Genomic DNA, 15,801 nt, shown 5'->3' with positions numbered 1-15,801 from the left:
GAAGTTATTCAAATAGAAGCATTGTAAATAGCTTCTTCTCAAAGTAAAATTGCTAACAGTAGAAAGCCCCAGAATTAATCAACCAATCGTATTTATTGAGCGCTTACTGTGGGCAGAGCACTGTTCTAAGCGCTTGGGAGAGTACAATATAACAGAGTTGTAGACACATTCCCTGCCCACAGTGAGTGTAGTCTAAAGGGATAAAAATAGAAAAACAGAATCATAACTAATATATCAAAAAAATTTTAAGAGTTCTACCACCGTAAGGAAAAGTTAAACAAAATATTAAAATAATCAATTGAAGCAGAGAAGATTAAGAAGTACAGACATATTTACATTTAGAGTCCACTTTTTCTGGCGCCTAAATTTATTCTCCCTTAGTTATGTTTAACACTTTAATACAATGTCCTTGTAGTAGCAATAATTTACTATTCTGAGGCCAATCAGGCCTTTCTTTAACAGAAATGTTTGCAAAGTGAGTATGAAAACAAATTTTATTCTCTCCCAAACATAATCCATTCTGTTTCAGACTGTCAGAACTGTTTATTTTGCATTTAGCCCTATGCTTAGTACAGGGTTGGGCACAATAGGTACTTAATAAATATCACAATTAACTTACTATTTTTCAGTAGCAATGACTTACCTGTGACTCCAAAGCCTCCAATTTACATTTCCTCGTATGAAGAGCTTTACTTGGGAAAGCCCAAAAATAATTAGATGAACCAATCCTCTCAGAGTCCACCATACCATCGTCAACTAAGCTTTGCAGGACCTCCTTCACTGACATAGCAGCTACCAGAAACAAAAAAAAATAGAGCATATAAAAATAGTTTTAAATCAAAGAAAAAATAAAAAAACTCAGATATTCAATAAAAAACTCAAAATAAGAAGAAACAGAAACCTCACAACTGTGCTTATTACAGAATAAACCATTAGAAAATGTAGTATTGGAAGTTTTCAGAATTACAACACTAATGGTTCCTGGAAAATCATGTAAAGTCAAAACATAGGAACCGATTTTCTCATAGGACTAATGCTACAACAGAGGGTTCCTAACCCAAGGTCAAATGCCCTATACTTACTGAAATTACTCAGAACTTTGTTCTCAATTATTTATAAATGAGTGCTATCACTGTATTAATATATACTGCATCTGGAAGGTTCCACAACAGTTTAGCAGAATAAATTCATTGTGCTGATGCAACTACCCTCCCCGGTGAATCCACCAAGTGACCAGGTATCATTATTATGGTATTTATTAAGTACGTACACTGCATCAAGCACTACTTTAAGTGCTGGGGTAGATGAAAGTTTATCACTTGGGGCTCACGGTTTAAGTACGAGAAAGAACAGGCACTTAATTCCTACTTTCTGATGAGGAAACTGAGGCACAGAGAAGTTAAGGGACTTAACCCAAGGTCACACAGCAAGCAAGTGGCAGAGCCTGGATTAGACCGAGGTCCTCCGACTCCCCCAGGCCTATGCTCTTTCCACTAAGCCATGCTGCTTCTCCCATCTCCCACTCTCTCTTGCTCTACCCTTCTTCCTCTCTAAACTATTTCTCCCCGTTGAGCCTTTTAAAACTGATCCTCAGTTCTCCATGACTTTTGCCAACTCTGTGATATTGGACTCTCCCAAGCACTTATTACAGTGCACTGCACACAGTTAGTGCTCAATTCGACTGACTGATTTATTCTGAGACCTCCCTGAAACACTCCGTAACACCAGAGTCAATACCATAACCGAGGTCAGTGTTGCAGAGAAGCAGCGTGGCTTAGTGGAAAGAGCACAAGCTTGGGAGTCAGAGGATGTGGGTTCTAATCCCGGATCCCCCACTTGTCTGCTGTGTGACCTTGGGCAAGCCACTTAACTTCTCTGTGCCTCAGTTACCTCATCTGTAAAATGGGGATTAAGACTGTGAGCCCCACGGGGTACAACCTGATTACCTTGTAACTACCCCAGCGCTTGGAACAGTGCTTAGCACATACTAAGCACTTAAAAACCATAATTATCATTAAAGTTGAAATTGGTAAATTTATAAATGTTTTAAGTGCTATCTCTCTACTCAGATTGTAGTAAACTGAGGATTTCCAATACGATAAAAAAACCTTACAGAGTAAATACTTTTTATCACAGTGCATCAGAGATTTTTTCTTTAACTATTAGGATTGAAGGCAAGAGAGGCAACCATTACACCTTTTCTTCTATTGATGCTGTCAGCTGGGAGGACCTGTAACCAGGGAAGCAGCATGCCTAGTGGATAGAGCACAGGCCTGAGTCAGAAAGGAACTGGGTTCTAATCCTAGCTCCGCCAGTGGTCTGCTGTGTGACCCTGGACAAGTCACTTCTTTGTGCCTCAGTTCCCTCATCTGTAAAATGGGGATTAAGACTGTGAGCTCTGTATGGAACAGGGACTATAGCCAACCTGATTACCTTCTATCTACCCCAGTGCACAGTAGAGTACCTGACATATAGCAAGCAATTTAAAAGTACCACAATTATTACTATTATCCCTGCCAACTGTCACTTTTGCGCTACCTATGTACTTAGTAACATCCATGTACATAATCTTTTTGATCTGTTACTTCTTCCTAGCCATAACTGACTTGTGTTCTTTGTCTCTCCTGCTAGATTGTAAGACTTTTGAGGACAGGGAGCAGGTCTACCCATCATAATGTACTCTTCCAAGCACTAAATACAGTGCTCTGCCCACAGTACGTATGGGATAAATATGATTAACTGAATAGGTAATCCCAGAGGCAGGCAGACTTGGGTAAAGGCATTTTCTTCCAACTTTAAATACAGAGATGTAATTCTTATGCATAGACTTTCTACATTAACAGACCCTGGTGTTTTTCACGGCTGAATAAAGTCACAATTTGGATAATATTTACTAAGAGTTTTTATTATAAATGCTACCCATGGAAAATCACTTATTGGCAATAACAATGGCTCTTGGCTGAAACGTCTAAAACTCTACTACAATTCTACTGAGTTCACTTGCAGTGGAATGTATTTTTATGTAGGGCTAATTTTAATATGGCCAGAATTTTGAGGAAAAATGCTACAATTCATTTCTCCAAAATCACTAGCCACATGGAATATATTTACACCAATACCCAACATATGCTCTGGCTGGTTAATCACTTCTGGGATCAATATTCAAGATCCTACATCCTTTAGCATCTACAATATCCCTTCTTGGAAATAGCCCCATCTTTTGCTCCCTTTGTCTAGTAATCTTAACTCTTGATAACTGGATCAAGTTTACCCTGAACTTTACCTGAAAGCATCTACTGAGGTATTTATCTTGTTGGTTCTCTATTCCCTACCAGTAGTAGTAGCCGCAGCAGTATTTTTTGTGTCCCTACTGGGTGCAATGCAAGCAAGTGATATATTCATTGCACGCAAGGAGCTTACACTCTATTGGGGAGATGAATATAAAAGTATTTGTGAACAGAATAATCAAGGAAATTGAAATATAGTCTATTTTCATGGATGCTGAAGTAAAAGTCGGCACACCGTTGCTATGAATTTGGCATTTATTGAGTGTTTACTATTTGAAGCGCCCAATACTAAGTGTTTGCGAGAGTAGAATGCAATAAGAGCTCTTAGATACAGTAACTGCCCTCATGGAGCTTACAGTCTTATATGACTTGCTAATCTCCTCACTGTACCTCGTTCTCGCCTGTCCCGCCGTCGACCCCCGGCCCACGTCATCCCCCGGGCCTGGAATGCCCTCCCTCTGCCCCTCCGCCAAGCTAGCTCTCTTCCTCCCTTCAAGGCCCTGCTGAGAGCTCACCTCCTCCAGGAGGCCTTCCCAGACTGAGCCCCTTCCCTCCTCTCCCCCTCGTCCCCCTCTCCATCCCCCCATCTTACCTCCTTCCCTTCCCCACAGCACCTGTATATATGTATATGTTTGTACATATTTATTACTCTATTTATTTATTTATTTTACTTGTACATTTCTATCCTATTTATTTTATTTTGTTGGTATGTTTGGTTCTGTTCTCTGTCTCCCCCTTTTAGACTATGAGCCCACTGTTGGGTAGGGACTGTCTCTATGTGTTGCCAATTTGTACTTCCCAAGCGCTTAGTACAGTGCTCTGCACATAGTAAGCGCTCAATAAATACGATTGATTGATTGATTGATTGATTGATTGGAATGCTGGGAATTAAATCAGGGAAGGCATATAGGAAGAGGTGGGATTTCAGAAGAGCTTTGAATATAGATATGTTTGTGATCTGGCCAACTGAAAGAGGAGGTAAAAATTTCCATGCCAGGATTACAGCATGAGCGAGTGAAGTGAAAATGGTAGATTCCAGAGTGCGGAACAGCTGAAAAGTTGGTTTATGATTCCTTTGGGCCAAAAAAATGATTTGTGAAATGTCCTTTTTTTGCTGGAAGCACCAACTTTTCAGGGGCCCTCAAAACATAGTCTCTTAATATTAATGGAAATACAATATATTCTTTGCTTTCCATCACATTTAACTAAAATGGAAGTCTTTATTTATATTTCAAAATTAAAATTTCAGCCCTTATTAAAGGACACCTCTCTTCCTCAGAGTAATCACTGCACTTAAGCCCAGGTACATGGGCCAGCAACTCCCCAGCCCCCTATGTAGAATCTTTTTTTGCAGACTGCAAGACCTTCCTTCAAAGTTAGATTTATCACAGGAATGATGTTCTGCACCTGATTTTACTTTAATGTTTAAAGTATGAGTCTATAAATCTGCTGATGCTTTGGATAGCATCCCACATCTTACATAATGTTTGGATAGTCTCCTATCTTTTTACAAATCTTATTACCTTTAACTTTCTACAACTCTTTTTCTTGGCATTCTAAAGCAGTTCTTACGGAGTTGGGAATTCTATAAGGTGAAATGATAAATGAAAATAAAGCCAGAAAAATTAGTGTACTCCTAATAGAAACCTTATTCAAATGCAAGGTTTATATAAATATCTGATGACATGCTAATTTCACTTATTTTACAACATTTGGACCGATCACGAGAAAGAGACATTCAAAAGAGAATGTTTTTATATTGATATTCCAAAATTCTTACATTATCTCAATGACATTACTGTATGGCACATATTTCCATAATCCAGAAACGTTATCTGTAATCGAACCATTTAAATCGGGCACACGTTTGGGTTCATTTATTAAAATTTTGTAAAATTTATTTTTTGTGAACTCAGTGTGAATTATTTTCTTGAATACTTTGAAATGGGAGATAAAAGAATCTGTGTAGAATTATTCTAAAATAACCAAGCTTAAATATAATTTTTCTATAAGCTTTTTGTATCCATGATCAAGATTCTACTTGATAAATTATTACCATAGCTCTCAATGAATCATACAAGACAGCACCAGGAAATTACTTTAATCTCTAATAGAGAAGCTGTGCCATTCGCAAATGACTTCATCAAACTTCTTGATAACAAAACCAATAAAAATAAAAGGAAAAATCCTGGAAGAGTAAGCTTTCGCATCACAGATGCTTGAAGTTTTTAATAAAATAAGTCATTTCAATTATAAAAGCATTTCATGGGGAGACGCAATAAAAAGATTTTATCTAATGCCTGCATATACAATAGTTTCCAATGCTAGCTTTTTTTGAAAAGGTATAAGAAAAGCATTCAAAAAATACACTAAATACAGGAAATTAAAACAAGCATTCATTCCTCCTTTTCTCCCTCCCTGTAAAAGTTCCTTAGTAATATACTTTATATATAAGACAAGGCAGGCACAATTGAAGGCAGGAAAAATGATTTACAAAGAAGGCTTGGTCTCTTTGATAAAACAAAGATGAAACAGTCCGAATACTTACTAATTCCTTTCTCTTTGGGAGCAATCTTCTCCATATCTTTCAACTGAAATACATCTTTCTGTTTAAAAGATAAACAGTACTGTCGATGAATGATTATTTATTTTCCAAGCCAATTTTATATAACTTGAGCCTAATTCTCCTCATTGTGGAAATAGACACTAATTTTGGAGGGAATCACTGGTTGTATACAGATACTATGATGAAACTCAGCTAAGAAGTTTGGCTAAGGCACCCTCATTTGGGGCCATGAGACCCCCCTCCAGTCCAGCATGAGCATCAAAATACTTTAATTCTACTGAACTACCCAAAGGTAAGTCATGGGAGAGATGGGGAGAGGGGAATTTTTCCCTCCACACAAGAATGCGCAAAACAATGTACAGGTGAGAGGAACAGGTACACAGATAAAAATGAAACAAGCAGCTTACAGTGCTCGACAGTTCTTCTTGCCCAAAAATGTATTTTTAATTCCATAACTGATAATTATTCATTCATATTTATTGAGTGCTTACTGTGTGCAAAACACACTAAGTGCTTAATTAGAAAGAGGCTGGGGAAGTAAGGTTCCTCAATAATACCTATCCTTGATTTAAGGGATTCCAAGTACTGGTCTGGCAATGGGAGACCAGACGGCTCTTTAAATAACCTCCTCCTTCCGCCTTTTTTCCTAATTGTAGAAATTATTAAAGTCAGAAGCACATGCTTTGTGAGATTGTTCCATATCAATCAGCCAGGCAGCCTCACAGAGTAAAAATAATAAAAATACGACTCCTAGCACACTCCCAAGGAAAATCGGGGGGCACGGAGGTGAGCCAAGATCCATTTGCTTCCTCCACAAAAGCCCCAGTGATCATGACTGAAGCATATTACCCAAGAGAACATTGGTAAAAATCAAGACAATGTTACAAATTGGAAAGTATGCTAACAGAGAAATGAAAAGACTAAAGTTTCCTTAATGTTATTTAAAACCACTGAGGTTTCAAGCTTTGAATTCAAAGCTTGACATTACAAAAGCCAGTCCTTCATGTGGACCTCTCCCTCTAGGGTAGAGGAGGCAAATTCCTCTCAGAAATTCCCAGTGGGTTCTGGAAGTGTCCCAATTCAGCCTCTCTGCACTCTGGGTCCTGTAGCTTTTGCCCTTTCCTTCCCTGCAATTCCCTTGCTAACTATTAACCAGGCCTGTCAGGAGGGATTTCTGGAGCACCCCACTGGTAACACGTGTCTTGCTCTTCTGCTGTGATCGTTGACATTTACCAAGGGTCTCTGCCATGTATCCCCCCGGCTGTTCCTTAAAAAAAAAAACACCTGCTGATAAACCCAATCACAGATTTTTGAATCAATGAAAGACAGAGAGTTCAGCCTTGACTTTCTATTCCTACCTCTTTGCTGAGTGGCAGGAAGAAAACCTTGGGCCTAGAGACCCATGGGAGAATTGTAACTTTTTCTACGGGAAGAATAAAATATTTTTGTTATAGAAACCCTCATTTTGAATAATTTCTATTCCCAATCAGAACAACCATAACTTCCTACACTGACTAATGGAGTTTTAGGAATAAAATAATTATGCCTATAAGGTTAACATTTTAAAAATGATCTTATATTATTCATATCTTGAATGAATAAAATCAAAAGTAGAAGAAGAGTAAATTCACTGTTTTTCTCATTCCTTATTGTTTTAGTTCACTTGATTACCAAGTTATTGCATAATGAAAATGGTTACTTCATAATGTATTTCTGGATCTCATCATTTTTCAATAAGCAGCGATTTCAACCTCCATTAGCATGATTTTTTCATAGCTGCTTAACAACATGTCAAAGAAGGCTCATACAAACCATGATTATTTACAAAGTTCAATCTGTACATTTACCAGTATTATGGTACTTTTTGTTGTGAGAATATATAGTTACCAAAAACTTCAAGAAAATTACTTACTGTCTCAAAAAATATTTCCATCATGCGTGTTCTCTTCTCCTCAGCACTCAGTCCTTTTTTCTTAGACTAAGAGGAAAAAGTATAAAGTTTCTTTGAAACCTACTTTAGAAGATAACTTTTTCAGAATTTTTACACAAATTCTTAAATCACTTCAATTCCCTTCCTCTCCTGGTCTAACTTAAGGAGCACAAAGCACTTCCACTCTTGCTTATGGTAAAAAGGAAATTTGATTTGGCAACTCCACAGAGTAGCAATGGGTGAAGTAAATACCTATCAATACCTTTGAAATGTGGTCCATTTCAAAGCCAGGTCAAGTTCCAGACAAACTCTGGAATAATCTGATCTGAAGTAGGTGCTAAGAGTTTCATTCTGGTCCCCAACTTGATCCAGAATGATTTTAGGTTCTTCACAGTTCGCCGCCGGGAGTAGTCACCCAAAAGAGTGCCAAAGACTCCAGCTTTGGTTAGGACCTCTATGGTCAATTTAACTAAATACTTAGAGTAATCCAAACCCCAATAAGAGGGGTTCAGGTCTAATTCCATCACCGCAGAATTTTTAGGTCTGAAAATGGCTCTGGTTAGTCTGGTTAACCTAGGGATTGACTGAGATTCAAATTGGCTTTGAAGAAGTAGCAAAAAAGGATTTGTGAGCTCACTGGGGGCAGGGAATGTATCTGTTTGTTGCTGTATTGTAGTCTCCCAAGTACTCACTACAGTGCTTTGAACACAGTAAGCACTCAATAAATATGACTGACTGAATGAATTTTTGCCTCACTACCTTTTAAAAAATATCTAGTAAAAACCCGAGATGCCTTTTGCCATTTTTCTGTAGATTTAACCATAAACCTTAGAAATAAGATTTAATTAAAATAACTAAAGTTTTCACAAAGATCCAGTGAATAGTTTCCCATTACGCACTTGCAGTAGAAATGATCCCTGTCCTCAAGGAGCTTACAGTCTAAAAGCGGAAACAACACCATAACAAACTACGAATAGGAGAAATTGATAGAGTCTACAAGCTGTGTGCATAACTGAGGAGAAACAGCACGGCCTGGTGGATAGAGCACAGGCCTGGAAGTCGGAAGGATCTGGGTTCTAATCCTGGTGCCACCGCTAGTCTGCTGTGTGACCTTGGGCCAGTCACTTAAATTCTCTGTGTCTCAGTTACCTCATCTGTAAAATGGGGATTAAGACCGTGAGCCCCATGTGGGACATGGACTGTGTCCAACTTGATTATCTTACATCTACCCCAGCACTTAGTAGACTGCCTGGCACATAGTAAGCATTTAACAAATACCACAAAAAAAAGGGGGCTACAGGAGGTTGTGGGTACTTAAGTGCTGAAATGGAAGTTGAGGGACATTAGAAAACAAATGGGAAGGCTTCTGAGAGGAGATGTAACTTCAACAGTCCTTTGAGAAGAAAGGGAGAGCTGTGGTCTGTCAAATATAGAGGGAGTTCCAGGCCGGTATTGTACTCTCCCAAGAGCTTACTACAGTGCTCTGCACATAGTAAGCACTCAATAAATATCATAAATTGACTGACTTGGGAGGAAGAGTGAAAGAGATGGGATTCAGGCACAATGATTAGGTTAGCATGAGAAGAACAAAAAGCATGAGCTAGGGTGTAGCTGGAGAAAGGAGTGTAGGAGGGCCCAGAAATTATTAGCCTTTTCTCAACAATGTGATACTTGGTAGAAAATGTGCTCTGCTCTGCAAATCTGGGTCAAAAGAACAATTTGCATTAGAAAATTCCTTTCCAAATGTATTCCTAGACCCATGTAGATTAGGTTTGTTTTGTTCATTTTGGTAATTCCTTATGGTACCTGTTAAGAGTAATACTAATAATAATATTAATACTAATAATAACAGTATTTGTTACGCTCTTACTTTGTGCCAAGCACTGTTTTAACTGCTTGGGTAGATACAAGGTAATCAGGCTGTCCCACATGAGGCTCACAGTCTTAATCCCCATTTTACAGATGAGGCACAGAGAGGTTAAGTGACTTGCCCAAGGCAACACAGCAGACAAGTGGTGGAGCCGGGATTAGAACCCACATCCTCTGATTCCCAAGCCCGTGCTCTTGCCACTAGGCCATGCTGTTTCTTACCAGCACATTGTGGTCACTTCATCTATACTACTAGACACCTGATTTTAATTTCATAATCCCACAGGGATACTGTCTTTAGGAGGAGCCTGGCTGCTGCCCTACATATCTATAAGACTATGATAGACTTCAGATGCAGGATTGTTGGATCAAATTACGGAAGCTTATCCTGGGGAGGGGGTAATAGCATATGTATATAAGTATATAATCCTTAGCCTCGTGGCACTTAAGTACATGACAGCAATTAACTTTTCTGTCTGTCTCCCCTTCTATGCTGTACGATCCTTGTGAGCAGAGAATAAGTCTTCTAACTCTGTTGTATACTTCTACACTCTTAGTACATTGCTCTGCACACAGTAAGACTGTGCTCAGTAAATAGCAGTGATGGACAGACTGAGCACTTTCTCCATAAAAAGCACTTCACTAAACCTGGTAAAGAAGTACACCCAAGGGATCACAGACTAAAATAAGCAGTGGGAGTTAAAAGACACAGAAGAAAAGATGAAACAAAAATATCAAAGGTGCATGAAAGATGTTAGTGTTGAAAGGCTTGCATTAAAATAGGCAGGTTCCTCTGGAAAGAAATTCAGATTTTGTTTAAATTTCAGAATCATTTCCAAAACAGAATAAGGTGAAAGTAGCTAAAAAATGGCCTGAAAATGGCTAAGAAATTCCACCTGTTTCAGAATATGGCCTGAATAGGTAGGATCACTCATAAAAACCTTATTTAAAAAGCGAGACTAAATCAAATGATGATTTGCATTAGAATCCTACTTCAGACTATGTACTAGGGAAAGGACAACAGGAAAGTGGTAAAGAAAAGCTCTGAATTGGCATTGTGGGAAAATAGCATCTTAGTCTATTGTATCTACAAATTCAGATATCTTATTTAATTGACATAATAGTAGACTTTTTCCAATTTTTCCCTTACCTTTCTCCTAATTTAGACTTCCACTTACTACTTACTGTTCTAATCTTTTTGATTACTAAGAATAATTATCTTTCATTACCACCCACAGAATGGAAAAATGCAGCAGACATACAGGTCCTACATTAGCAGGGCCACTTGACACCATGTGAATAAATTTAACGGAACCACTTTCAACAAGACAAAATGATCTCGTTACTGGGGAATGGGACAAAATATATTTGACAAGTAAAAGTGATAGCTGTCACACAGAAATAGAGGAGATGAATGAGAAAGAGGGGAAATCACACTTTGACTCAGAGGTTTACAGAGCTCCCCAATTTAGCTGCTTTCAGTTTCCAGCTTTCCACTGGGATCTTCCTGGTGCATAAGAACACAAGAGGTTGGGATGTAATCATTTTCTGCTTTTATGGATGCTTCAGACTAGACTATTTAACATTTTTTCCAATCCCAAATAATTTGCCTCAAATACACCCTGTATTAAAATTGAGTTAACAATCCTTGTATGAAATTAAACAACCATTAACCCTAAATATACCAGGCCTTACAGAATGTAATCTTTGATCCAAATTCTACTAAACTCTTCTTTCCTGAATACACTTAATGTCATGCAAGCAAGATATACACTGTAGGCAGGGAATGTGTTTGATGTATTGCAATTTCCTAATTGCTTAGGACAGTGCTTTCCACACAGTATGCACTCAATATGATTATTGATAATAATAATAATATCAGTGTGCATTGTGTGACTATATACAAACTTCTCCATTCCAAATTACTCTTCTAGACTGCGAGCCCGTTGTGTGTAGGGATTGTCTCTGTTGCTGAATTGTAGTTTCCAAGCGCTTAGTACAGTGTTTTCTGCACACAATAAGCACTCAATAAATATGACTGAATTAATAAATGAATTATTCAGTAATCCCACAAACCTACCAGACACTACCATCAGAAAAGATCTTAATGTTAAAATTAATTGTGGCCATACTAAAGAACCAAGCAAGATAAACAATGTGACTAAAAGAAAAGAAAATTTGAATACAAACAACACATAATCAGTTTGGACAAAAAAACCAAACACCCATCAAGAGAACCAGAAGCAAAACACTGACTTCATCCTATTGCCTTGTTTTTTTTTTTAAAAAAGAGGTTTCTTTTTTAATTTAAATCGGCATAAGATAAACCTAACTTTAAGCTTCAAACTAATGCTAACGGGAATTACACAGGGCAGAATAGTGCTGTTTCTGAAGCCATGTAGCTCCACACCCAGGATTTTAGCACATTGTCCTGATTAACAAATACCACTGGTGGCTTTTCCAGTCTCCAGTGCGATGGTTGCAGGAGGTTCAAAAGGGTTGGTGGGCAAGGGAGAGACAGAGACAGAAAAACACGGGGACACAGACAGAGATTTGGGGGCACTTCACAGATGCTCTAACCCCTGAGGGTGATGGCAGCAGACACCCTGACCCCGTTGATCTATGGACAAGGATGCAGTTTTACAAGAAAATAATAATAATAGTTAACTCTGAAGACCTCAACCTCTTTTTAGTCCTTCTGTGAGGAATTTCAACAAAGGGTACCAACTGCTATTAATGAGGCACTTTATTAGGGCCATTAGGAGAAATACCGGCAATCCGTGGAAACAATTTTCAAATTGATTCTAGCTTTGCCCCTGGCATACTGGCCATCAAAAATCTTTTTTTTAAAGTTACTTGGGCATGACAGTGGTTCTTTTAGATCACTTTATAACCAACAGGTGGCTGTGTTGTTAGTTCAACCACAGAGGAGCCGTTATCAGTGGCATTTACAGCTGGATGTAACTTCAGCATGTCTTCAGAATCCTTCTAAACACATTTCTTCTCTTGGTCAATTGCTTTAATAAAAAACACACCTAAATCACCATTAATGTGTCCACGACATAAATAGAGATGGAAAAACGATGTTCATGGGGCTCTATTTCAGCATTTACCTATACTTATATCCACCTTACTCTTGCTATTCAAATCCCAACTTTCCACTCTTTTTCTCCCATCTGTAAATTATTTTATGTCTCCCTTGTTAGACTGGGAACTCCTTGAGAGCAGGGATTACGTCTTCTACAGCTACTGCACTCTCCAGTGATTCAGGGAATAGGAAATCAATAAAGCAATGAGCACAGAGAACTGTATTATCTCAGTAGAATTAGTAAACATGATCTCTGCACTCAATAATAGTAATAATACCTGCGGTATTTTTTAAATAGTATGTGCCTGGCACTGTACTAAGCACTGGGGTAACTACATACTAATCACATTGGACAGTCCATGGACCACATGGGGCTCGCAGTCTAAAAGGGAGAGACAACAGGTATTTAATCCTCATTTTACAGATGAGGTAACTGAGGCACAGAGAAGTTAAGTGACTTGCCTAAGGTCACATAGCAGATCAGAGGCAGAACCAGGAGAACACAAGTAGGTCCTTTTTTGTTATGTTAGAAGCAGCGTGCCTTTAGTGGAAACAGCACAGGCTTGGGAGTCAGAGGCTGTATGTTCTAATCCCGGCTCCGCCACTTATCAGCTGTGTGACTTTGGGCAAGTCACTTAACTTCTCTTTGCCTCAGTTCCCACATCTGTAAAATGGGGATTAAGACTGTGAGCTCCACATGGGACAACCTGACCACCTTGTATCCCCCCCAGTGCTTAGAACAGTGCTTGGCACATAGTAAGTGCTTACAAATGCCATTATTATTATTATTATTATTATTATAGTAAGTGCTTAACAAATACCATCATCATCATCATTATGTGTTTACTATGTTTCAAGTACTGTTCTAAGCAGTAAGGTAGATAAGAGATAATCAAATAAGACAGTTCTTGTACCACATGGGGCTAAAAGGGAGAGACAACAGGTATTTAATCCCCATTTTGCAGATGAGGGAACTAAGGCACAGAGAAGTTAAGTTGACCCCTTGGCTAGTGTTTTTTCCACTACACCATGCTAAATCTCAATCAATCAATTGCATTTGTTTAGTGCTTACTGTGAGCAGAACACCGTACTAAATGTTTGAGAAAGTACAATATAATTGAGTTCATAAACATGACCCTTGCCCATAAGGAGTTTACATCCAAAGGGGAGAAGACAGATATTAAAATAAATTACAGAGGGGGGAAATAGTAGAGCATGCAGATTTACATAAGTGCTGTGGGGCTGGGGTGGGTATCAAAGTGCATAGGAAATTTACAATCTACCAGGGGAGGCAGAATCTAAAATAAATTACAGATGGGAGGAAGTCATAGAGCAGAAGATCTGTATTCATATGCTACTGGGGGTGTGGGCACCCAAGTATTAAGGTGATGCAGAAGTGCTGAAGTTGGAGTTAGGAGTGAGTGATATAGGGTTATGGGGAGATAATGAGGCAGTTAATGAGGGAGTTAATGAGTTAATAAGGCAAGACCTACCGGAGAAGATGTGATTTCAGAGGACTACTTTTTCGGAAATGAAATCAAGGAAGGCCAACAGTCCAAAATAAGATAAAAAATAAACTTCCATCTTCTATATTAATACTGTTCCATGGTCGGTAAACTTGGTCATGCCTGATTTATTCTATTACACTTAAATCGAAGGTGAAGAGTTAATCTATAAAACCAATACTTCTCAAAAAGAATAGTCATCCTAATTCTCAGCAAAATGAGCACTTGGACAGGTTTGTTTTATAGAACTATAAATCAATAGTAAATCAATCAAATGCTTATCGCGCTTATAAACTGTAAACAGGAAAAAGTTTATATAAATTAGCAAAACACTGAATTTACTATTGGGTCAAGATCCAGAGCTAATTAACAAAATTAGGAAAAATGAGCGACTCAGAGGTTTGCTCTCCCAGCTGCACAACTATACTTCACTTTATACAAGACTGTTCAGCACGGAAATTTGGAGATGCTGTTTTATATACGCTGATTTGGGAAGAGTTTTTAAAATGCCTTTGCTCCAAGTGTAATAATAACCTTAGTGGAATACAAGATTTGACTGGCCTGGTTCTTAAGTTTAAGTGATTCCACTGAGAAGCAGCGTGGCTCAGTGGAAAGAGCCCGGGCTCTGGAGTCAGAGGTCATGGGTTCAAATCCCGGCTCCGCCAATTGTCAGCTGTGTGACTTTGGGCAAGTCACTTCACTTCTGTGCCTCAATTACCTCATCTGTAAAATGGGGATTAAGCTTGTGAGCCCCCTGTGGGACAACCTGATCATCTTGTAACTTGCCCAGCACTTAGAATAGTGCTTTGCACCTAGTAAGCGCTTAATAAATGCCATTAAAAAAAAAAAGTGATTCCGTGCCAGGAATTTACAAATTTGAAGTCTTTACCCTAGTAGCAACCTGGGTCCCAAACTGGAATGACACTGGTGGAACAAAAAAAATTTACCGGCCTGGCTCATTAGGTCAAGTGAAGGTTCAGTGTCAGGAATTTACAAATTTGAAGTCTTTGCCCTATTAGCAGTTCGGGTCCCAAGCTGGCTGAGCTACTTCATCTGACAGAACTAGGGGGTCCGGACAGCTTACGCTGCCCAGGTGGGTCAGACCTCTCCTTTCCTTGCCGGCTTCTCCAGGGGCTCGTGAAAGTTGGGTGAAAGGGAAAAATCAATAACATTTACAGTGCCTTGCATATAGTAAGCACCAAATTCCGTAATTATTATTATTATTGAACGCTTACTGTGTGCAGAGCACTGTACCAATTACTTGGGAAAGTACAAAATAACAGTTACGGCCTGAAACGCCCTCCCTTCTCAAATCTGAGAGATGATTACTCACCCCGCCTTCAAAGCCTTATTGAAGGCACATCTCCTCCAAGAGGCCTTCCCAGATTAAGCCCAACTTTTCCTCAGCTCCCACTCACTTTTGCATTGCCCTGACTTTCTCCCTTTGCTCTTTCCAACAGCCCTACAGTACTTCCGTACATATCTCTAACTTTATTTGGATTGATGTCTGTATCCCCCGCTCTAGACTGTAAATTTGTGTGGGCAGGGAACGCCAC

General features: G+C 38.9%; 1 protein-coding gene across 4 annotated transcripts in view; it reads right to left on the bottom strand.

The window, feature by feature from the left end:
• Positions 1-15,801, bottom strand: part of MND1 (meiotic nuclear divisions 1) — a 55,546-nt gene that overhangs the window by 36,055 nt on the left and 3,690 nt on the right. For 2 of the 4 annotated variants that reach the window (XM_038755177.1, XM_038755180.1), the window contains exons 2-4: positions 7,766-7,831; positions 5,836-5,893; positions 644-792 (exon numbers count right to left, since the gene is read on the bottom strand). In XM_038755177.1, coding sequence (XP_038611105.1) covers positions 644-792; positions 5,836-5,893; positions 7,766-7,831 — 273 coding nt within the window. Of the gene's footprint in view, positions 1-643; positions 793-5,835; positions 5,915-7,765; positions 7,832-14,233; positions 14,300-15,801 lie in introns of those variants that run through there. The other 2 variants (XM_038755179.1, XM_038755178.1) reach the window with 2 other exon arrangements.

The sequence above is a fragment of the Tachyglossus aculeatus genome, chromosome 12 (genome assembly GCF_015852505.1).
Source record: "Tachyglossus aculeatus isolate mTacAcu1 chromosome 12, mTacAcu1.pri, whole genome shotgun sequence".
Classification (NCBI taxonomy): domain Eukaryota; kingdom Metazoa; phylum Chordata; class Mammalia; order Monotremata; family Tachyglossidae; genus Tachyglossus; species Tachyglossus aculeatus.
The sequence above is the reverse complement of the archived record's forward strand: the minus strand, read 5'-3'. Positions and strand labels throughout refer to the sequence as shown.